General features: G+C 40.0%; 4 protein-coding genes across 6 annotated transcripts; 2 read left to right on the plus strand and 2 right to left on the minus strand.

Annotated features, from left to right (window-relative positions):
- Nucleotides 1-567: 567 nt before the first annotated feature.
- LOC136259780 (mitogen-activated protein kinase 11-like) lies at nucleotides 568-5,760 on the plus strand. Of its 2 annotated transcripts, none has more exons than XM_066053317.1 (12): nucleotides 568-834; nucleotides 3,267-3,396; nucleotides 3,447-3,617; nucleotides 3,674-3,703; nucleotides 3,753-3,800; nucleotides 3,858-3,969; nucleotides 4,019-4,090; nucleotides 4,148-4,227; nucleotides 4,280-4,358; nucleotides 4,415-4,524; nucleotides 5,496-5,562; nucleotides 5,606-5,760. In XM_066053317.1, the coding sequence occupies exons 1-12, from the start codon at nucleotides 713-715 to the stop codon at nucleotides 5,659-5,661; spliced, it is 1,077 nt and encodes a 358-aa protein (XP_065909389.1). In that variant the 5' UTR covers nucleotides 568-712; the 3' UTR covers nucleotides 5,662-5,760. The 2 variants fall into 2 exon arrangements, with proteins under 2 accessions (XP_065909389.1, XP_065909390.1); XM_066053318.1 differs by lacking the exon at nucleotides 568-834 and adding an exon at nucleotides 849-2,999.
- LOC136259759 (protein polybromo-1-like) lies at nucleotides 5,600-18,100 on the minus strand. Its single transcript, XM_066053287.1, has 36 exons — nucleotides 17,929-18,100; nucleotides 17,763-17,875; nucleotides 17,658-17,715; nucleotides 17,496-17,585; nucleotides 17,275-17,436; nucleotides 16,877-17,158; nucleotides 16,771-16,824; nucleotides 16,644-16,721; nucleotides 16,507-16,596; nucleotides 16,258-16,455; nucleotides 16,004-16,057; nucleotides 15,884-15,961; nucleotides 15,745-15,834; nucleotides 15,629-15,683; nucleotides 15,492-15,571; nucleotides 11,526-11,611; nucleotides 11,439-11,478; nucleotides 11,239-11,325; nucleotides 10,981-11,187; nucleotides 10,825-10,928; nucleotides 10,520-10,589; nucleotides 10,402-10,473; nucleotides 10,247-10,348; nucleotides 10,127-10,201; nucleotides 9,776-10,076; nucleotides 9,651-9,726; nucleotides 8,576-8,748; nucleotides 7,906-8,000; nucleotides 7,774-7,845; nucleotides 7,433-7,579; nucleotides 7,249-7,383; nucleotides 6,908-7,175; nucleotides 6,504-6,567; nucleotides 6,385-6,459; nucleotides 6,002-6,325; nucleotides 5,600-5,956 (listed from the first exon to the last, which is right to left on the minus strand). The coding sequence occupies exons 1-36, from the start codon at nucleotides 18,013-18,015 to the stop codon at nucleotides 5,725-5,727; spliced, it is 4,374 nt and encodes a 1,457-aa protein (XP_065909359.1). The 5' UTR covers nucleotides 18,016-18,100; the 3' UTR covers nucleotides 5,600-5,724.
- On the minus strand, nucleotides 11,618-12,955 carry LOC136259787 (archaemetzincin-2-like). The gene has a single exon (XM_066053323.1). It carries the CDS (start codon nucleotides 12,659-12,661, stop codon nucleotides 12,212-12,214), a length of 450 nt encoding a protein of 149 aa, XP_065909395.1. The 5' UTR covers nucleotides 12,662-12,955; the 3' UTR covers nucleotides 11,618-12,211.
- LOC136259764 (sulfoquinovosidase-like) lies at nucleotides 18,097-21,213 on the plus strand. 2 transcript variants are annotated; one of them, XM_066053297.1, is made up of 9 exons: nucleotides 18,097-18,314; nucleotides 18,364-18,888; nucleotides 18,938-19,102; nucleotides 19,156-19,418; nucleotides 19,772-20,044; nucleotides 20,091-20,264; nucleotides 20,312-20,526; nucleotides 20,576-20,982; nucleotides 21,033-21,213. In XM_066053297.1, the coding sequence occupies exons 2-9, from the start codon at nucleotides 18,528-18,530 to the stop codon at nucleotides 21,155-21,157; spliced, it is 1,983 nt and encodes a 660-aa protein (XP_065909369.1). In that variant the 5' UTR covers nucleotides 18,097-18,314; nucleotides 18,364-18,527; the 3' UTR covers nucleotides 21,158-21,213. The 2 variants fall into 2 exon arrangements, with proteins under 2 accessions (XP_065909369.1, XP_065909368.1); XM_066053296.1 differs by having other exon boundaries at nucleotides 18,097-18,888.
- Nucleotides 21,214-21,230: the final 17 nt, after the last annotated feature.

Below are 21,230 nucleotides of genomic sequence, written 5' to 3' on the forward strand. Positions count from 1 at the left end.
GACAAGTATTTGTCTTATAAAAGATGGCCTCCCAGCTGGTAAATGCATAATACTATCTTGAGACCAGCTTTAGATGATATGAATTTGGCTAGATGCGGTCTGCTCCATAGTCTTGCTTGTTGCTATGGAGACTCCCTATCTAGCTATATAATTAGTAGCTAAAGTTATACAATGTGGCACTTACCAGGTGTAAAACTGTGATATATATGTAATATTCAGGACATTTCTTTTACCTCACTTGTTGGTAGACACTATAACTGTTGATGGTGTTTACTGTAACCATTGTGATACTGTACAGCCTAAATATTTCAAGGCGCAAATTTTTCAGCAGCGTTAAATTTTTCGTGGATTTGCAAACACTCCCAAAGACTATTTCAAGGATAAGGTAACCCCCAAAACCGTGAAATCAGCGAAAATGGTATAGTCAACCTAAACATCAGAGCTTGCCGAGAGAGAGCTAGTCTCGTGCCCAGCCGGGCTAGCGCATTAGCCCAGCTGGGCACGAGACTAAGCATAGATATTAGAGCTCTCGAATATCTATGGACTAAGAGAGAGCTTGCTCACGGTGGACATAAGCGCCGCTCTACAATCGATAAGCGGCTGCGCGGAAAGGGACTATAAGCGTTATAGATAATAGACACCCCATATATGGCCTAACCATATATTATTATCGAGGGTCTAAGGCCTAACTAATTTATCTGTCATCTATGGTATGGCGACTGTTGGGAAACGAGCGGACTATTACGTTGTAGAACTGAACAAGACGGAATGGGAAGTTCCTATCAAATATCAGAATTTATCGCCGATTGGAACTGGGGCATGTGGAGAAGTCTGGTTAGTACATTCAGGGGTATTTGGATGAGCTAACTCAATGCACTGGTGATGTTGATGCAATGGGGATGTTGCCAAAATTATGGCTGCAATTTGGTGACATCAGTTTTCCTGACCTGTGGTGAAACTGTAGATAATTCAGCTGCATCATGTGCATGGTTGTCTGAACCCACCCAAACTCTTCATTTAAAACTGCTGCAGAGCTTCACCTAGTCATCTTTATACTTCCATTAATATTGGTGTTCTGCTGAATGTTCTATTAGAGTATTTAGGTGACTGCTCTATTAGAGTATTTCATGAAACTAGTGCACTTTCAATACTCCATGCATTGTTGGATAACCTTTAACACATAGAGTTCAGAATGATGGTTCTAAGATGGATTTATGTGTATTTGTATTTTTAGTGATGGTATAAAATTCCAAGACAAGTTCATGATAATCTTTAGTACATCGATAAAGTAAAGTTCAAAAGTGAAGCAAGCTTCACCCCCCTCCCCCTCTAAATCTGCCCCTGGCATTTAATAGTCTCACTCAGCCCTTGGCTTAGCTAGACTGCTTTCTTTTCATACACAAAACAGTAAGTGGTCTGGCTACATGAGACTACATTACACCGTAGACCTAGATGTTAAGAATTACTGTAATTCCTTGCTTCACTTTACAGCTGTAAACTTAAGGTCACTCCAAATAAATTGTTCCCTGTCCACCACCCATATCAGCACAAAACTGTTCTATTTTTGGTATTCTTCCATCATTTTTCCAGCTATTCTGACAGGCCGAGTAAAAATGATCTTTTAGGGGCTCAACTCCCAGCCCACTGCTGCATCCATCTGGAACTCTGCCATTCTGGTGTATCTCATTAATTACCATTATTGAGAGAATAAACCATTAACTAGTTCAAGAATGGTACAAAGAATAATTAAAATACATTATATTTGATGCCAGAAGGTTTGATATTGAAATTCTAGGCTAAAACTTGCTTTCAGAACCACCAAGCAGCTAAAAAGAATCATTTTGGAGGCTTGCACGGCCTAGCATCTCTTAGACAACTAATTTTCAAAAATTTCCTATGTACACATACCATTGTAGTAGTAGGCTTAGTAATGCAATCAGCCACTGGAAGTCTAGTCCCTCAGGAAATATCCCTATACCATTAATGCAACAACAATACAGCCTTGTATTCCAGAGCTCCATCCTCAAAGAGCACAATTTATTCTGAAACTTCTCAGGTCTCCTGTGCCCTGCCCTTCCTAATGGTGTCCATCCATGGTATTAGCTATTAAGGATTATGTTTAACCAATGCTGTTTGAAACTAGGATATATAGTCTTGGCTATCCATACAGTTATACCACTACAGCTACAATACCATATAGCCTAGGTTGAGCAACGTTGCTAAAGAATAAACTTTTAGCAGATTTACAAACACTCCCAAAATGTATTAGACTATATGGAGGTCTAAACATTTCAAGGCTAAAATTTTTGCTTATAACCCCCAAAACCACGAAATCAACAAAAAAATTTCCCCCTAGGCTATACAGTAATAGCTTGCTGAATTGAAATATTTGTTTCCCTCAGTTTTGTATACAAATTACCTGGTATGGGAGATCAAATATTTCACCAAAGTACATATTGCCCCTTGTAAAATTATAAATCACTGAACATGAAATCAAAATAATTATATCCTGAATAAATTAAATATTTGGAAAACTGGTATCCCACACTTTGAAGCACTTTTAAATGTGAGACTGCTGCTGAAATTGAGGTGTTACCAATCATATCATACATGAAACAAGCAGATTGTATAATACAGTGCTTTGATCCAACTGAGTGTGTAAATCATGTTGTCTTTCTCACTTAACTACCATATACTCCTAGTTTTTTTACTTTGATATAGGGCATTCATGTTAGTGGTCAACCTCCTGTACATGTGGAGGAACACTTTCCTGAAATTTTTACTCTATAGGGCTTAGCAATAGCTATTAGCCAAGCACCTTTAAATATTTTGCTTCCCTCAAGAAAACTGCAACTACTTTAAAGATTTTATTCTGGGAGGTCCAAATATTTTGATAATTTTAACCAGGAAAATAAAATAGAGGGTACAAATTTTTCATGACAGGTCTGAACAGCAACTTACAACTAGATAGTTACAACAAAGTCTTTCCAAGAATTAAGGTACATAGCAACAACACAGAGTTTTATATATAAACATCTAGTTTACATATAAGAGTACATCTCGATCTTTAACACATTTTTCACATTTCTATATAGACAATGTGATGGGGGGAAAGTGGTAGCTATGCAGGTGGGTGATGGAAAACAGAATCAATAGATGCTGGCCTGTATTAATAGATGAAGGATTAATGTACTGGGGCCATACATTATTAACTCAGTCTCTTAATATGATTTATATAATATACTTATGGTTGGATTTACTTGCAGTTCTGCAACTGACAATTTGCTTAACTCGAAAGTTGCCATAAGGAAGTTGTCAAGGCCATTCCAGTCAGCCATACATGCAAAGCGGATGTACAGAGAGTTACAAATGTTGCTACATATGAACCATGACAATGTAACATAATGTCATGTATGCACACTGACTATCTTTAAGCTCGTCCACAGATTATTGGTTTGCTTGATGTGTTTACACCAGTGACATCCTACTCTGAATTTCAAGATGTCTACTTGGTCACCCAGTTGATGGGATCAGATCTCCACAATATTTTAAGAAGTCAGACACTCACTGATAAACATGTACAGTTTCTTGTGTACCAGATGCTACGAGGGCTAAAGGTTGCTCCTATATCACAGCATTTTACAATGTATGTATATATTAATTTTTGTTTTAGTATGCACACTCAGCTGGGATAATTCATAGGGTAAGTATCTCAATAGTTCATAATGTGTCGTGTTATATACCAATTTCAGGATTTAAAGCCGAGTAACATTGCAGTCAATGAAGATTGCGAGCTCAGGGTATAAACTCGATCATATAAATATTTTATTAGATCCACTTTGTTTTTTTTGTCGTAGATATTAGACTTTGGCTTGACAACGGCTACTGATGATGAAATGATGGAACATGTTATGAACAGAATGTACTGTGCACCAGAAATTATGCTCAGGATGAAGGTCACTGACAAAGGTCACCACCACAATTCCCTGATATTTTGGCACATAATTATATGTTTTAGTGGATTTGTGGCCAGTTGGATGTATTATGGCTGAACTATTAACTAACCAAGCCACCTTCCCTGGAAGTGATTGTACCCATTTTGTTAGCATGTAATGTCTGTGTATGTATCCTTAACAGTGCACGCCAGATATTGACCAGCTAAACAAAATAATTCAACTAGTGGGTACACCAACTGATGAGTTTTTGGCCAGGATCACTAGTGATAGTGTAAGAATGTGCTGTAGTGTTTGTGTGGTTAGTGTGTGTTCTATTACTGCAGGCTAGGATGTACATAAAGTCAATGCCCAACCTTCCAGCAAGGGACTTCTCAAAGTACTTCATTGGAGCCAGTCCATTAGGTGTGTTTGTGCGTGTTGTGTTGTCTGTTAACAGTGTTCACTTGCTCTCTTCCCAGCTATTGATCTACTCAGTAAACTATTAATAATGGATCCTGAGCAGAGACTGAGTGCAGATGAGGCACTCACACATCCTTACCTAGCAACGTACAGTGATCCAGATGATGAGGTATTACATGTGTAGTAATAGCTATAGTATTGACCGGTCTTCTTTGACATAAACTGGCATCACTAATTATACAGTAGTAATGTAGTTTGGCTAATTGAGTGCTGAGATGTTGAGGAAGTGTAAACTCAGGGGCGTAGGGGTTTCGTGGGGTCCCCTCTGAAATTTTAACTTGTAGGCTTGCAGCAGGAACACTATGTTGTATGGTAGCACAATATATAGGGAACTGAGCTGGGCAGTATAGCTGTACAGTGTGATGGGAAACTTACACTGCAAGTGGATTAACAGAAAATAAAGGTATGTATGGAAAACCTAAAGATCGAGATTCTTTAATAGAGCAGTCAGATGTATTCTAATAGAGCAATCAATCATAATGGCATGCAATTTTAAAATGGGTATTAAAGAAAAATATAAACGAAGTAGCTAAAAGATTTAGTATTGCATATTTTGGATCACTACAGTACCTGAGTTGTGACCAGCCATAAACCATAACTGATACTTAGGACTTACAGTAAGTAAAGGGACCAAGCAGTTGTAAATGAAATAATTAATCAAGGAGATTTTGAAGCATTTTAGTGTTCAAACTTTGCCAGCAGCTGGGTGGACCCCTACACCTGTAACTCACTACCAAATTTGGAAACCACTTTGGAATACGCCCCTGAACCTAACTTGCGGTCATAATTTCTGTGTAAGCAATATTGGAAACCTTTTTTGCTACAAAACTTTGAAGCCATATGGTTTCAAGAAAACATTATGCTTTGAAGGTAAAAACCTTTGTCAAAATAGACCCTTGGTTCATTAGTCAGTCAGTAAGTCAAGTCATTAGGTCTAAGTCCCTGAAATTAGGTTAGGTAATCCTAAGGCTGCAGCACATGTTGCTGTCAGACCTTCAGTGCTGGTCACTGTAAAGTGCTAATAATAAAATAAAAATAATAATAGAAGGAACTTGCGGTAATCATGGTATCCCCTTGCAGCCTGTATCAGAAACACCCTATATTGATGACTTTGAAACAATGGAAGGTGATGTGGAGTCATGGAGAGGTACTTAACATGTGTGACTGCCATAATCATCTGAATTGTCTAGAAATGACTTACCAAGTTATTGTAAAGTTTCAGTCAAGACAACAAGAACTAAGTTGAATGGGCCCAGTTTTATTTTTATATTTATCTATTTTGTTATCTCTTTCACTATGTAATAATGTGTCAATGACTTGATAAGTATTTTGAGAGTTTTGCTGTGTCTTGTAAAAGATGGTCTCTCAGCTGGTACAATGCATCAGTAATGTTCTTGTTGCTTGGAACAGCTTTAGGTGATATCCATTTGGTTGGTTGCAGGCCGGCTGGAGTCTGTACCATTCCTTGTTCTTGTTGTACAGTCTGTGAGTATTGCCAGTTGCTTAAGTGTTGCTTGTTGCTACGGAGACCCTCCAGATATCTAATTAGTAACTAAAGTTTTAATAAATAACAATGTGGCACTTACCGAGTGTAAACTGTGGTGTGCAATATTTGGGGTGTTTCTTTTACTGTTTTAGGACTACTCTCTTGTTGTTGGTGGGCACTAATAGAAGATATACTGTTGATGGTATTTGTTGTAATTGTATTGACAACAGTGGTGCTTGTTTCCATGGCGACAGGTGCTGGTGTGAATGAGATGGGTGTGGTTTGGAAAGCAGACACCAACCGAGTAGTGGGTGTGTGCACATGTTCAATGGGTGTGTGCACATGTTCAATGGGTGTGTGCACATGTTCAATGGGTGTGACTGCCATTACAATGCTAGCATCCTTTGATTGAGGTGTATAGCTCCTGTAAACAAGAAATCAACAGTAAACCAACTACCACATACAAATCAGAAGATTCAATACATTTTATCTTTGATTGCTCGGCTCATGTGCACCTCCTTCAAATGGCGGAGTAGCTTAGTGTGAGTGTCGAAGGGTCTACAAAAAGCATTAGCTATGTAAGTCAATGTTCCTAGCTTTACCTTTTTCCTGCACTCTTCTTGTGTCTGTGGCAATTTTTCCACTCACAGTAGTAGTTACTGGCTCCTGAAATTTGAAAAAAAGTGAAAAGGATTATGGTTGTGTGTAAAGATGCCGTGATGTACCATGATGTACATGTTATGGGCATTTTACAAAAATATCGTATGTCATGACAAATCTTTAGTGTTATAAGCATTGGTAATATGTGGATGTCATGTTTCTATATATACTATAATTATTATAGGTAGGTTATTTGACTTTATACCAGTAGATTGCAGCCAATTTACATCCAATTTCTATTTTATGACATAAACTGAGTTGAAACACGCTATGTCATGGAATTTACATCACAATATAATCAACAATTGCGGTATCTCGGGCTTGTAATAAGTTTGTGTGCACACACCTTCCTTAGTAATGTGTGATCCTGGCCCCAACTCCGTTACATGAGCAAACAAGCCTGCCACATCTGCAAACTGCGAGCCACACCCTTCCCATTCACACATGTAGGATGACTTTGGAGTTGTGCTCACAGGGGGTGTGGCTGGTTGTGCAATGGCAGCAGGCTTGCTGATTGGCTGGTCGGGCACATCAGCAATATTAGGCATCATAGAAAACAACTCAGTAGCTCTCAGCTGATAATCCTCCTGTTGTTCTGTGGAGAGCTTCGACCACTACAACAACACATATAAACAATTTTAATGCAATAATGTAAATCTATTCAAAAGAAATATACTAATGAAGTACCTCATTCTTGGCTGCTGCAACAACACTAGTAAAGGCCACTTGTACTCCACGACTTCTCAGCTGTGATTGCAGGTCTAGAGCAAACAGCATCACTGGTTGGACTCCTCCCCCTGCAGCTGCCACAGGTGGTGGTTGCTAATGGCAACAACGCAATAGTGAGCAGTAACTTGAATCAGACTTGTACCTGTTCAATATTGTTGTGTTCACTGGTTGCTATGGACGATGAAGACGACTGAGCATTTACTACATCCAAGCTTGTGCGGGGAGCATCCATTGGAGCTGGTTCAGTGGTAGATGGTAGGTCAGGTAATAACAAATTTGGAGAACCTTCCTGTTAGTAGGATTAAATACTGTAGATGTTAAGATATGGCTCTGTGTGTATGCATGAGTCTGTGCGTGTGTTTGTGAGATGTGTGTTTGTGAGATGTGTGTTTGTGAGATGTGTGTTTGTGAGACACGTGAGATACTTATATGATATGTATGATCTAGCAAGTGGGGTGAGTTTTTATGGAGAGGGTGTCATACCTTGTGTGTCACCACTTCTTCTGGAAAATAGTAGACCTCATCAGGTACCACATCAGGAGAAACAATAAATTTCTTTGAAAATTAAAAGAGCAGTTTGATACTACCACATATTGTATATTTTAGTGTACACACTTTTAAACTCTTCAACTTCTTAAAGTCTTTGTCATGTTCATTGTAGCGTTCTTCACACAAGTACACATCTTTCTCATCCAGTTCAGTTGGTCTCCCTAGTAACAGCAGTTCATAGGTCACCACAAAATAACTGACATGGCTTAATGGCTTCTTGTTTATTTTGTAAGTTTGTAACATTTTAAAGAGTGGATTTTTGTGGTACATTTTTACTGTGACATTGAGGGCTTCGTCAAATCACCCACAAAATTGTCCCATTACATAGGCATGTTGGAACTGTGAGCTTTGTACTTTTTGGTGAGCTAAGTGTGTCCCTTAAGATAAAGAACTACTACACACAACACAAACTAGTCAATCCACGTACTATCATTCAATAACAGCAAACTGTCTAATATAATAAAACATTACAACAGGGCTGAGTCAGGGGCATTCCATCACTATAGTGAGAGGAGATAAAGATGGAGAGTAACTTTTGGTGGGAGGGAAAATCTGACTGGCCCATTTATTAAATTTGATTGACTTTCAGCACAAATTTCTGGCAGCCTCTACTCCATTCTGTAGAACTGCAAAGCACTTAGTATTGATATGTACTACAGCAATGCAGTTTCTACTATGCTACACTAAAAATTGTAACTTTCTTGTGTACACAGCAGTGACAGTTATAGAAACTTACAGGTACAATATTCTTTGAAGCTCAACACGGCACATTTTCCAATGACACTTCTCATTGGGTTGGTGTCTGCTATGTTGCTCATTAGTAGCTCATTAGGGTAGAACAAGTGTGTGGGCAGGTGGACTGTCTCTGATGGACGTAAGAACCAGCAGCCATAGAACCATGGATCACCACTGGAGGAATAATCTGATGTATAGCTGTGTACTGCATCTTATAGCGTGCGCACACACACACACGTGTACACGCACACACACACACGTGTACACGCACACACACACACACGTGTACACGCACACACACACACGTGTACACGCACACACACACACACACACACACACATACACGTGTACACGCACACACACACACACGTGTACACGCACACACACACACACACACACACACACTAAGGGTCTGTAATATAATTATATTGATACGGCAATTAATATGTCGATACAGATAATGAGTATCACAATACAATACTGCACTTAGAAAACAGTATCGAAATACTCTAATAGAACAGTCACTGATTGCTCTATTAAGTGATATCTTTGTACTGATGTACTCTTATCTAAGCCTCAAAATAATATTGCTCACAGAATATTAAGTGATTTCATCGTAATGGAATGGTTGGCTACACTACAGCGTGTAGCTAATACTAGTCACAGCCAGCCATGACCACTTTACTATATTGTATTAAAGAGTATATTGATGGTGATATGTCATACACTAAATGCACTGTATCGCAGAACACTAACACACACACCTTCAAGTGCTATATGAGACATGGACAGTTAAGCATTTGCTTACCCAGTTAATACCAGGTACCCATTGATGTTACAGCTGGGTGGGCTGCTTCCCCAGTTGGCACCAGGCCACCAGGTCCCTATTTAACAGCTGGGTAGACTGGAGCAATGTGAGTAAAGTTTCTTGCTCAAGGAAACAACAACATCAAAGTGGCTCAGCTGGGAATCGAACCTGGAACCTTTCAATTACCAGGCGGATGCCCTAACCACTTGGCTATGCTGCCACACACACACACACAACACACACACTCCAACACACAATACAGTAGTACTTTTCATCTGTCCACATCTTCTCTATTCTTGCAATAAATGATTGTTGCTCATCTGAACGCAAGTACACATAGTCACCTGTATAGTAAACTATGGTAACCATAACAACACATTATACTCAACTGACCCAATCGGAAGCAATACTGGTCCAGACAATATTGATCATAACTACGACAACCTGATCCAACCCCTGACTGGTCTTTGGACTCAACATTGTCATACTCAACATGGAACTCTACTAGGTCACTTGATGTTGTTTCTTCATTGTCCTTAGGGAGGTCATCATTAGATATCTCTGGTTGAGTGCCTCCTGCTGCCTCCAGTTTTGTGATCAACTCTGAGGTAGCAAATTTGGAGTACTCATATTCCAAACTTTCTGGCTGCTCCCGAGGTACCAGTTTCCACTGTCTTCCAATGACACCCCAGTTCTGTGAGTATTGACAGTAAAGAGTATATGTGTGCACATGTGTGTTGTCACCTTCAATGGTTTAAAGGATTTTCTTTCAATATTGTAATGTTCCCTACAGACAAATGTATGCTCCTCATCAAATCCCTACACAACAACTACACAATGGGTAGCACACTATATATCCAGCACCTCCACTGTATTCCTGCAGTAATTGTTGTATTGTAACACACTACACTTCCCTACTGCTCTATCAAGCTGCACCATCTGCTGACAGTCAGTGTGGAACACCTCCTATGCCACATAGCAAGTAGGGTACAAGAAAAGCAATAGAAATGCATACATACATTTTTAGCAAATCTTTTGTTTGGAGCATGGAAGGTTTGTTCCGGCCGATAGAACCAACTCCCACTGAACCACTATACATTACTTATATGGATCATGTAATGGTTACATCATGCTCACATGATCCCCACTGTTGTCCTTCCATAGTCTCTCAACTGCTACGATGTGCGGCAAGCACATGCGTGTCACCCTGTGTGCAAACAACAAACCACAATACAATGTTCCCTTAAAGGACTCTAAGGATACTGCACATTAAATTTCTCCATACTGGACACCTATTGAGTACAGACCTCTACCAATATAATTTTCTTTCCAAAAAGCACAACCTCTTTAAAACAGCAAAATTAAATGGTTGCAAAAATACGAATAAATATTATAAGCTCTTTCCCAAACTGTCCATTACAACAAGGTTCCCCTGAGCTCACTTTGGTGTAACATAAATGATGTCTCCAATGGCATAAATGTGTCCAGAAAAGTTAACACACTCGAGATATGTACGATAATCAGAACTCAAACCATCATCATCATCCTAACCAATGAAAGATTACTTTCTTCAATTCAAAATCATGGGTGGGGCTTACACCATCTGCAGCAGATTCCTCAAGGCATTGACTGATTACATCCTCCCCTATAATCTCATCCATATTCAGCAGCCACGCCTCCTCTTGTAGCAACTCCTGCAGGCTGTACTGGGAGAGAGCAGGGCTCCACAGCACCTTGCCATTAGCACACAGCCTGTCCCTTTCTTGCAGGTACACTTGCTGTAGCCTCACAGCATCTTTGTATACCTGCAGCATCAGTTATGTACAGTATGGTTAGTGGTGTCATGATGTGTGTACCTGATCATCAGCTGTACTAGTGGACTGTACATGTTTCAGTAGTGACATGATGTCATCCTGGAGCCAGTCAAGTCTGTGGTACTGTCCCTAGGGAAGTAAGTAACGAGCGTAATAGTATAGTAACAGGGTTGTGTAGAACTAACACATACACAGACACATATGCATGTACACACACATGCACAGTTGCACACACTACTCACCTTGACTACACGTCTCTCAATGGTCACCAAGTCAACCACACTACAGATGATAAATTCACAGCTAGCTCACACTTTCACCTCACATACCTTGCAACACTACTCTCATCCTCACACTCAGGTAATGGTGGCACTGACCATACACTGCTGCTCAGTCTCCTACCACTAGTACGATCCTGTAATGATGAGCAAGTGACATCTCATTAAGCCTCAGTAAGTTATGTCCCATTGTCAAATTTTTAGTCTCCTAGTTACTTACACATTTCACCTAATGTTATATGTACTGTCCATGTATGTGTTTACATGTACAAGTGTACCAGACAATAAAGAACTTTTGAGTTTAAATGCAGTAATAAGTTGTTACGGTGTTATATTAGGGTAGCTGACTGCTCTATTAGAGTATCTGGATCATATAAACTCAGTGGGTGATAATCAACAGCATACAACTACAATGATTTAGACTGGCATAGATTTAGCTTTAAGACTTGTTAGGTAATAAAATCAATAAACCATATATTATGTGGTTTGATTGGTAAGGATTTTTAAAATTAGGTGAAGTGTTTGCCGAGATATCATACATGCACTTTGCCTATGGTCTCACATGACCTAGATGCAACCATTCACAAAATTAGCAGTCCACCAATATGCTTCATTTAACAATTCATCAAATATATTGTCTGCCAATCATACAGCATCGCATGTAATGACACTACATAGCTAGAGATATAGCTCTTTCCAGCCATTTTGTACACAGTAAAAACTTGTCAGTTTTGCTATCAGAAGAAATTGTTCTCTCTTGACATTAGACATGAGAAATACACACAATGGTCCAACCCAAACATGTGAGCTACTTCATGTGTCAATGTTGTAAATGACCTCCATCTTAACATTTGATAATCCTCAGGTGTTAACTGATGTAATGCATCAATACTAATACTTTTGCCCCTCTCAAAGAAGTATGGATGATTTCTGGCAAAACTAAACACTCCAATCCCTTCCTGTGGGGAAGCTTGTCCAAACACAAAATTCCAGTTGTCATCAGGATACAAATCCATCATGGTCACTGCTAGTACACAGTAAGCATCTCGAGGCTTAACCCTCCTCATGTATGCAAATATTCCTGACACCATGAGTTGCTCACGAATCACGTTATCATCCACCATGTGATGTCTTGATTTGCACTTCAGCTCAGCCACTGGAACTTCCTTCATCATCGTAACAATCATACCAGTGAAAAACAAACTAGTGTAAGCTTCCAAGTCATCTAAAAACTTTACACCCCATTCTTCAGGTGTGTAGTCTCGCGCTAAGCCTTTTTTAGGCGAGAGACAATCAGCTTTGACATCACGTGTAAATTCTCCCAGGGGAAGAATGTAAATCGTTTTCTTTCTGTCGGAAACATGATTTCTGATTTTTCTTTCCCAGGACTGAAATGACTCAGGTGGGGTATGAAAATTAGCTAGCCAATCGTCAGGACCAGGTGTTGTAATAGGTGGGAATAAATCAGGATAATTATTAGTCTCGCGGCGCCCGACCCTCTTTTTAGGGTCGGGCGCCGCGAGACTAGATAATTATGTGCTGAAATGTCGCTGCACTTTCGCAGAAATTCCATAAACTGACTCTTATCGTCCATTAGTGCAACAGCGGTACTTATTTCCCTCACACCAGGCCTGACAAATTTACTAGCCATATTAGTTTCGCCCGGCCAGATCACCACTTTTTCTCCGTCACGGAATTTGGCCCGGATACTGGGTATATAAGCAGCAAGATGCTGGGGCCTAGGGGCACAGCCCAAAAGATATAATCAGTTTTTACAATGTGAATAGATAATAGTAATAAAAGTACAACACAGCAAAAAGCACATATACTACAAACACAATTAACTACAGGGAATTGTCATCACCTATAGTCCCCAATACCTCTGGTGTTGTCCATCCAAAATGCAATAACAATATCCAATCAACAACTTTTCACACCTACCCGTGTTTTGGCAAGCAGTCTTTGCAGTCTGCCCCTCCCTTAGTCACACATTTTTACCCTATGATCAAGAGTTCACAATATTATAGGGGGCCCCCCTATAATATTATGAACTCTTGCTATGATCAAGTTAGGGTTGGTGTCCCTGGAGGTCTGTCCACATCACACGTCGTTTGTATTTCTCTTCATAGTGGTGATGACTCTTTAGCTTTGAAAGTAGACATGAAAAATGCAATGTGATTGTTCTGCCTTTTTGCTAGCGTGTCTAAAGATTTTCCTGAGATTTTTGCAAGGGTCAAGTTACGCTTTGGTAATGGACGACTGTTAGCACCTTCTGGAGTGCAACAGGGTGACCCCCTGGGTCCTTTTCTTTTATCACTTGTGATTTTACAGTTCATTGATGGCGTTCATCTTTGTGACTATTCTATTAGAGTATTGTGATCACTTTGCAGCAATAAATTTCACATGTCACATGATATTATTTTAAAATCTGGGTCAGTCAGGTCCAAGCAACAACAAATAGATATGGCCTCATTGGTTCTTTGTAAAATCTTCAAAACAAAAAGAGTCCAGACTTCAAAACATTCCACCACGAAGTGAATAAAATCAAATCCCACTCATCTTATCCTTGTCGCCAGATAGATACAGTGGTTTCAGCCCATGTGTCCCATCTGCAATTGTTGCTGCCCACCTGTTCCTTCGGGTGAGAGCATCAAATTAAAGGCATAGCTGGTCAAGCATAGCTCATGAATGTTATTGGCAGGATGCAAGTTGTGTGGTAATATTCCATTTGTTATGGAGTTCATCCATTGCTGTGGTCTATTTGTGACATCGAATTGTTATCTATGGTGGTGACACACAGTTGATCTTTGTCTTGTGACCATCATTAGTAGCAAGCCTGGTCCATGTGGTAACTTTGTTAACGTAATTACTAAATGTGTCATGTGCTTAATATAATAAAAAAATGTGCAAAAAGACAAAATAAAATAATAGTTACAGTTAACTAGTAACTACTTATGTAAACCAAAGTCTATGCTGTCCTCTAGATACAGTGCATAGTGGCTGAGAATCATTGCTTCCACAAGATAACTAACAAATATTGAGGCAATTGCCTCCTAACTTTTGGAACAAATCAATGTTAACAAGTGTACAAAAAGCAAAGGCAATCAAACACCAAATGACTAGGTCTATAGGAATAAAATCACTGTTGAAAGTTTCCATAGTATGTCAACGTTGAGCAAGAAAAATAGCAATTCAGCAAAATGATAAGTGATGACAGTAAAGGTGAGAGGATCAGATCGGTGTGTTTTGGCTCAATTGGAAGTTTGGAAAGGAGTATACATTTTATGGCTTCTCCATAGGAGGTGTATGGTGAAAATTTTTAGCAGGCAATAAATAAAATTCCTGACATTAGAATGAAAATATTTTTACTGCTAGTACTACTATAATCCTATGTTGGAGATGTGCATGTGACATGCAGGAAAAAAGTCCCAAGCCAATGCATGCAGCCATATCAACACTAATGTATTAGATGCATGTTTGATAGGTCACATACCAGTGTGTGTGTGTATGTGCGCAACTGTGTTTAAGTACATTAAAGGTACCGCATAGAGGGAAACTTTAACGGGGTTTGGCAAATTTGGTAATTTGCTACAAATTTGCCAAAGATTAATCTGCCAATTACTCATAGCTTCTCAGATTAGCATTTTATAGATAAACATTGAGCTTGAATTCACCAAAGTTTATTTCGCTAAATGTAATTTAGCTTGCTATTCGCCAAAGTTTAGCCCCGACAAAGTTTCCCTCTATACAGTAGATGGCTATTTTATGAGAGTAAGATAGTTAGCTCAGCGTATAACATGTACATATGCATTTTATTTCAAGCGAGACTAGTTGTAATACTCTAATAGAACAGCACTACACACACACACACACACACACACACACACACACACACACACACACACACACACACACACACACACACACACACACACACACACACACACACACACACACACACACACACACACACACCATTAAGTGCACGATACAAGTGCCTTTACACAGTTATTATACCTTACAATACATGATGGCCTTTACTAGATGTATCAGAATTTCCTGCACATGTTTGATCACACAGGGAACACATGGCTGGTCTGTGAAGGTGAGAAAGGAATGATAAACCAAACACCAAAGAGTACATGCTTGCATACATTTAGCTAGCTGTTGTCTTTTCCGCAGAAGCACCTTGTGCAATGTGATGGCATCCTGTACAGTAAAATTGATGGGTGGGGTTTCCTTACAATGCCAGCCACACACCCTGACTCACATTGTACTGAGTAGTATTACTCTTGTAATAGCGACAAGTATTATCAAACATTAGTGCAAAGTCATCGAAAATACACTCCACATCGTCATACTGTCAACAAGCATACAAAGTGACTCATAAAATGGTGACCTATTCTTACTTCTCTAGCAAGAAGCTTAGCAGCAATGGTGACCATGTCCATCGGCTGTTTGATCAAATTGTGGTAATTGATATTCACCTACGCAGCAGTGAAATAATACAGTGGGTGGTCTATTCTTACTAGTTTGTTTGGCACAACTGCAAATGTCTCCCACAAGGATCTTCCATCCAAGTCCTTATAGGTACAAAAATTAATAACAGATTCAAATAAGTGGAACCCCTCTATTCCGGACAATTTGAGATCACACTGAAGTGTCCTTATCAGAATTGTCCTGATCCATAAGGTGCATGTACACTGATCAGAATGGGATCATGTACAAGTGTGATGATTATCAAGGCGTCTTTTTGAGGAGTTCCACTCGTACATGCACTTACTACAAACAATTTTATTTCATCAAAGAGGGCTCCCACTTTTGGGTCAATTGGAATGTCCTGCTTTGCAGTTGTTGGTTCACTTGTATGTGGGGCTGGAGAGGACATGGCCGATGACTCTGCAGGCTGCAGCAGCAAGTCAGTAGGATTGGTTAATTGTTGAAATGATGCCTTTGCAACTTTGTACAGCAGGTCTGCATGCTACATGAAGGGTGGGTGGAGCTGATCACATTAAACAGCCACCTCCCTCACCTCGTATATAGTAGAAGTTTCTTCATTAAAGAACTTAGCATTTCTGAACAGTGTGTTGATATCCACCATAAATCTCTCCACAGAAACATACTGAAGAAACATTAACATACAATATAGCAGACATCAAGATGTTTAACTTTTTCATTATCAATCTTCTCTTTGATATCTTGGAGGTCAATTGGCTTCTTGATAAGCACATAGTAGTGAGGGTATTTCTAAATACATTTAATTCTACCCTGAACTTAACAGTAGATTGCAGCTCACTCTAGCTGATGGTTTGACCAAAAATGGCTCACACATAAGCTCCCCATCTTCATCCTACATTGAGTTGTGTATGTGTTACTAACTCAACACAAGGGATATAGTTTACCTTTTCACTAGTTATCTTGTTGTAAATAGTCAACATCGTCTTCTTTTCTTCTTCAGATATCTTTTTCATCTTCCTCTGTCCAAACAACTCTGCATAATCCTTGCGTTGTTTGTCTCTCTTCGGTTTCCATGGTTGTTCACTGCTAGCAGACGATTCAGACTGTTCTGGTAGCTTGATTTGCACAATGAGCCCCTCCCCTTCTGATTCTGCATGGTCGGAAGATGATGGAGAAAATGCTCGCTGCTTTCTCCTCTTGCTCTTAGCTGTATCACTGCTACTCTCCTATATAAGACAATACTAATAAGGTTCTTAGTCATGTACTGGCAGACCACTATTAATTATTGCAAAGGAAGAAGCAACATGTGACGTGAGCTGCTACTGTTCCCACTGCACTACACCTTATCTGAACTGGATGAAACTATTTTTCCACCGGATATTTTCAATTTTAGCTTCTTATTATCTGGGCTAAGTGTGCCATCCTCCTCTCGCACAATACACCTGAGCTCGGTGGAGAACTGTTCATGAAGTGCCTGAGCATCATCGTGTTCCTGGCTACCTTCCTAGCATACATGCATGTTTAATATAGTAATCTTTTTTATCAATTTCACAGTTACCCTACCTCGTAAAAAGCTGCTGCATTGTTGAACATCAAAACCATATCAGTCACAAATAAGCTAACAGAGCTGTACACTCCCGTCTTCAGTTTTTGCTGTACATATTTCATACATACAAGGTGTAAAACACTCTAATAGTACGTTCAGTTTATCATCACGAGTCTTACCTCAATATCACTTAGGCTAATTGGTTCAGATATGACTCGATAGTACTCAGGGTTAGATCTGCGTGAATTTTAATCTATTAAAATACTACCACCATTTTTGTCTACCTCTTGCTAGGCAGTCTGCGAAGAAATTCGTATTTAGAGTGACCAGATTTACCCTGACCAGATTTACCCTTGATACGTTTCACTGCGTCAAGCAGTCGCTGACAAATATCTGTCTATCGAACAAGTTCAGTTACTTTTGTGGCTATTTTAACAGTATGTAGCTTACTCTGTCTTGAAGAGATTTCAGGACTTCTTGATCTGATATACCACTTGAACTTTCCTCTTCCATAACTTGTCGTTTTCTTTTCCCCATTGTGTTAGCCGGTTGGTACTGACACAAATTCGCACAAATTTCCCTCGCCAACAAACCCACAATTATCGATTGTGGGAAATAAATAAATTATCTACTTAACGCGCAGGGTGTAGGTGTAGCTACACTGCTACAGACGATATCGTATTTCATATTCATAGTTAATGAACATACCCCGCTATAGTAAGATGAGTTTAGCGATGCTGTTGTTAACTGCTGTACTAATATTTCTTGGAACATATGCAAACGACTTGTACGAAGTGGATGCCGAGGTGGATGCACTTCATGTGGAGGACGCAAAGGTGACTAAATACTCCACTGGACCTTTTAACATCGTGTACGACCCACAAGGAGACTCTTTAATTGAAATATACGACGGTACATCTCTGGTGTGGTTCTCTTCAAGCTCTGAAAAGGACAAGATCTTTGCTGGTGCAGCTACAATCACAGAAACTGTTGAGCAGAATGGAGGAGTGTTCGTGATCGATGACAAGGTCACTGAAACGTGTGATGAAATGGATATCACTGACTATGGCTCTAAAAGTGGCAGTGGTGGCCATAATGTGGTATATTTCAATGGTACCATTTGCAGTAGCACAACATTTTCGCTCACGTTTCAAGCAGACAGCGTATCAGATGGAAATCAAATGTGGTCTCATTTACAGTTGAACTTCTCCATATCAGAAAACTCACCTTATAACCAGTTATGGCTGTCATACGGCTGTGCAGAGGATGAACACTTTCATGGATTTGGTGCCCAGTACTCAAAATTTGACATGAAGGGGCATCGCCTGCCATTGTTCCTGTCTGAGCAAGGGGTAGGTCGAGGGTTGGAACCGTTGACGCGTATCTTAGATGAAGTCAGCAAAGGATCGGGTACAGTACTTTTAACAAGTGAAATTAATTTGTTTATTTTTCTATTTAGGAGGAACTTGGTACACCACTTATACACATGTTCCATTTTACCTGACCAACTACCACAGAGGATTTCTACTACTGTCCCCTCAATATTCAGTGTTTGACATGACTGAGAAGACAACGGTGAGGATTGAGTTGAACAGTCGCTCTCTGCAGGCTCGGATTATTGCAGGCATGGTTAATTTTGTACCTGTGTGCTAGTAGTAAGAGCTTTTGTCTCTTTAGGGACATCTCCTAAAGAGGTGGTCACATCTTACAGTGCATTTACTGGTCGGATGAAGAGACTCCCTGATTGGCTGAACAAAGGGGCAGTGGTTGGAATGCAAGGAGGCACTGATGCCGTTCTGCAGGTGTTATCACAAATCAAACTTGTCACTGGGTCTTCTGATGATGTTGCCGGTTTCTGGTTACAAGACTGGACAGGCCAGAGGAACTTCACCAGTTCTGATAAGGATATTGGGAGGGTAGGACTTTGGTGGAACTGGGAGGTATGTGACCTTGTGTAAAGGACCATGTATTCAGTAGAATATTTCTGCAGCATTAGGTGCTGCTAAAGCTCAACAATTCACAACTTATTGTAATTAATAGTAAATGCACTACATACCTATATATATGCCACAGGGCTGGTGCTACAGCTACTATAGCAGTGGCCATAGTTTTAGCTGGTTGATAAAATTGATATACTCTAATAGAACAGTCAGACTATCATATACTTTAAACAGTCATTGCTTTTTTTCCTTTCTTCTTAGTCTATCTGAAAATAATCTACATGGCCTGACCTGCCATTTATAGTTTCCACTATTCTTGTGCCAATTTGCCTCCTCTGGCACTATGTCATTAGGTTGACTCCACTCACTATCCAAACTGGGAGGGGTTCATATCACAGTTACAGCACAAAGAGAACATCACTGTACTGACCTACATTAATGCCTTACTTACTGATGTGTCTGAACGTGGTACACCATACCAACACAACTACTGGCAAGAGGCAATCAGCAAGGGCTACTTTGTGAAGAATGGATCAGGTGACGTGTGGGTGGGCTATACTAAAGGTAGTTTAGTAGACCTGAGCAATCCTAATGCCTACAACTGGTATAAGGAGATCATTGTTAAGGTAAACTGTTTGCCTGCTTGGTTGTGTACTCATGTGGTGTGTATAGAACATGTTAGCTACTGGTGTGAAAGGGTGGATGTGTGACTTTGGTGAGTCAGTACCTTTGGATGCTCAACTGTGGCAAGGACAAGATCCACAAGAATGGCACACACGTTACCCGGAAGTGTGGGGGCGGCTTAATCAAGAGGCCATAACTGAGGCCACTAATAGGGGATTGAGTGTATGCAGTAATCCTTCACGTGCATATAAACTATCTTGTGTTTACAGCATGGCAAAGACGTTGTTTACTTCATGCGCAGTGGAGCTACGTTTAGTGCAGCTAACACAGGACTGTTCTGGCTTGGAGACCAGACTGTCACTTGGGATGAACATGATGGACTAACAACAATTATTATTGGCTTGTTGTCCAGTGGTCTATCAGGGTATTCTCTGCAACACTCTGACATTGGAGGGTACACTGCCGTAGATTTGAAAGTTGTCAAGTTAGTGTTGTAAATATGGTAACTACAAACAACACTGTTATTATTACAGGTACTTGAGATCTAAAGAGTTGTTAATGAGATGGTGTGAACTGGCAGCATTTACAAGCATGTATCGGTCCCACTTGGGCACTCTCCCCAACGAGAACTGGCAGTTCAATTCTGATGATGAGACGATGCTCCACTACTTCAAGATGGCCAGGCTGTACAAGTCTCTTTCCACCTACCGTACCTCATTAATGGTGGAGGCAGAACAGCAGGGTATTCCCCTAGTGAGACCGATGTTTATGGAATACCCAGATGACAAAATGATGTATAGCATAGACCTCAGCCTGCAGTTCATGTTTGGGTCTGAAATACTAGTTGCTCCTGTGTACAAGCCTCATGAGGTGAAGGTGAATGTATTCCTGCCTGGCAGTACCTCATGGATAAATCTCTGGACCAACAAGGAATATACAGGTAGACAGGGCACCTGTATTCATGTCAGTGTTAGTTTTCCAGGCTATTAGGTGAAGGTAGCTGGGTAGTGATTGAAGCTCCTATGGGTCAACCTTGTGTCCTACGAAAAAAGGATTCTCCTGTTGGTGAAGAGATTGTTGCCAGCATGTACAAATATGGACTACTTTCAATGTAAAGGATTTTATATATTATTTTTTATTTACTTTATAAGAAACTCAGGGCTCTCGTGAACGTTGTAATAGATAACT

The sequence above is a fragment of the Dysidea avara genome, chromosome 7 (assembly GCF_963678975.1).
Source record: "Dysidea avara chromosome 7, odDysAvar1.4, whole genome shotgun sequence".
NCBI lineage: Eukaryota > Metazoa > Porifera > Demospongiae > Dictyoceratida > Dysideidae > Dysidea > Dysidea avara.

Excerpts from the sequence above, each read along its gene's own strand:
- LOC136259780 (XM_066053317.1), top strand. The coding sequence starts at position 713 with ATGGCGACTGTTGGGAAACGAGCGGACTATTACGTTGTAGAACTGAAC. Across the intron at positions 835-3,266 it reads GGGGCATGTGGAGAAGTCTG|TTCTGCAACTGACAATTTGC; the intron begins GTTAGTACATTC and ends ATTTACTTGCAG. Across the intron at positions 4,091-4,147 it reads CACCTTCCCTGGAAGTGATT|ATATTGACCAGCTAAACAAA; the intron begins GTACCCATTTTG and ends AGTGCACGCCAG.
- LOC136259787 (XM_066053323.1), bottom strand. The coding sequence starts at position 12,661 with ATGATTGTTACGATGATGAAGGAAGTTCCAGTGGCTGAGCTGAAGTGC.
- LOC136259759 (XM_066053287.1), bottom strand. The coding sequence starts at position 18,015 with ATGGGGAAAAGAAAACGACAAGTTATGGAAGAGGAAAGTTCAAGTGGT. Across the intron at positions 16,058-16,257 it reads ATGAAATAAAATTGTTTGTA|GACTTGGATGGAAGATCCTT; the intron begins GTAAGTGCATGT and ends TGTACCTATAAG. Across the intron at positions 15,962-16,003 it reads CAGTTGTGCCAAACAAACTA|GTGAATATCAATTACCACAA; the intron begins GTAAGAATAGAC and ends ACTGCTGCGTAG.
- LOC136259764 (XM_066053296.1), top strand. The coding sequence starts at position 18,177 with ATGAACATACCCCGCTATAGTAAGATGAGTTTAGCGATGCTGTTGTTA. Across the intron at positions 18,889-18,937 it reads TGAAGTCAGCAAAGGATCGG|GAGGAACTTGGTACACCACT; the intron begins GTACAGTACTTT and ends TTTTCTATTTAG. Across the intron at positions 20,527-20,575 it reads GTAGATTTGAAAGTTGTCAA|GTACTTGAGATCTAAAGAGT; the intron begins GTTAGTGTTGTA and ends TTATTATTACAG.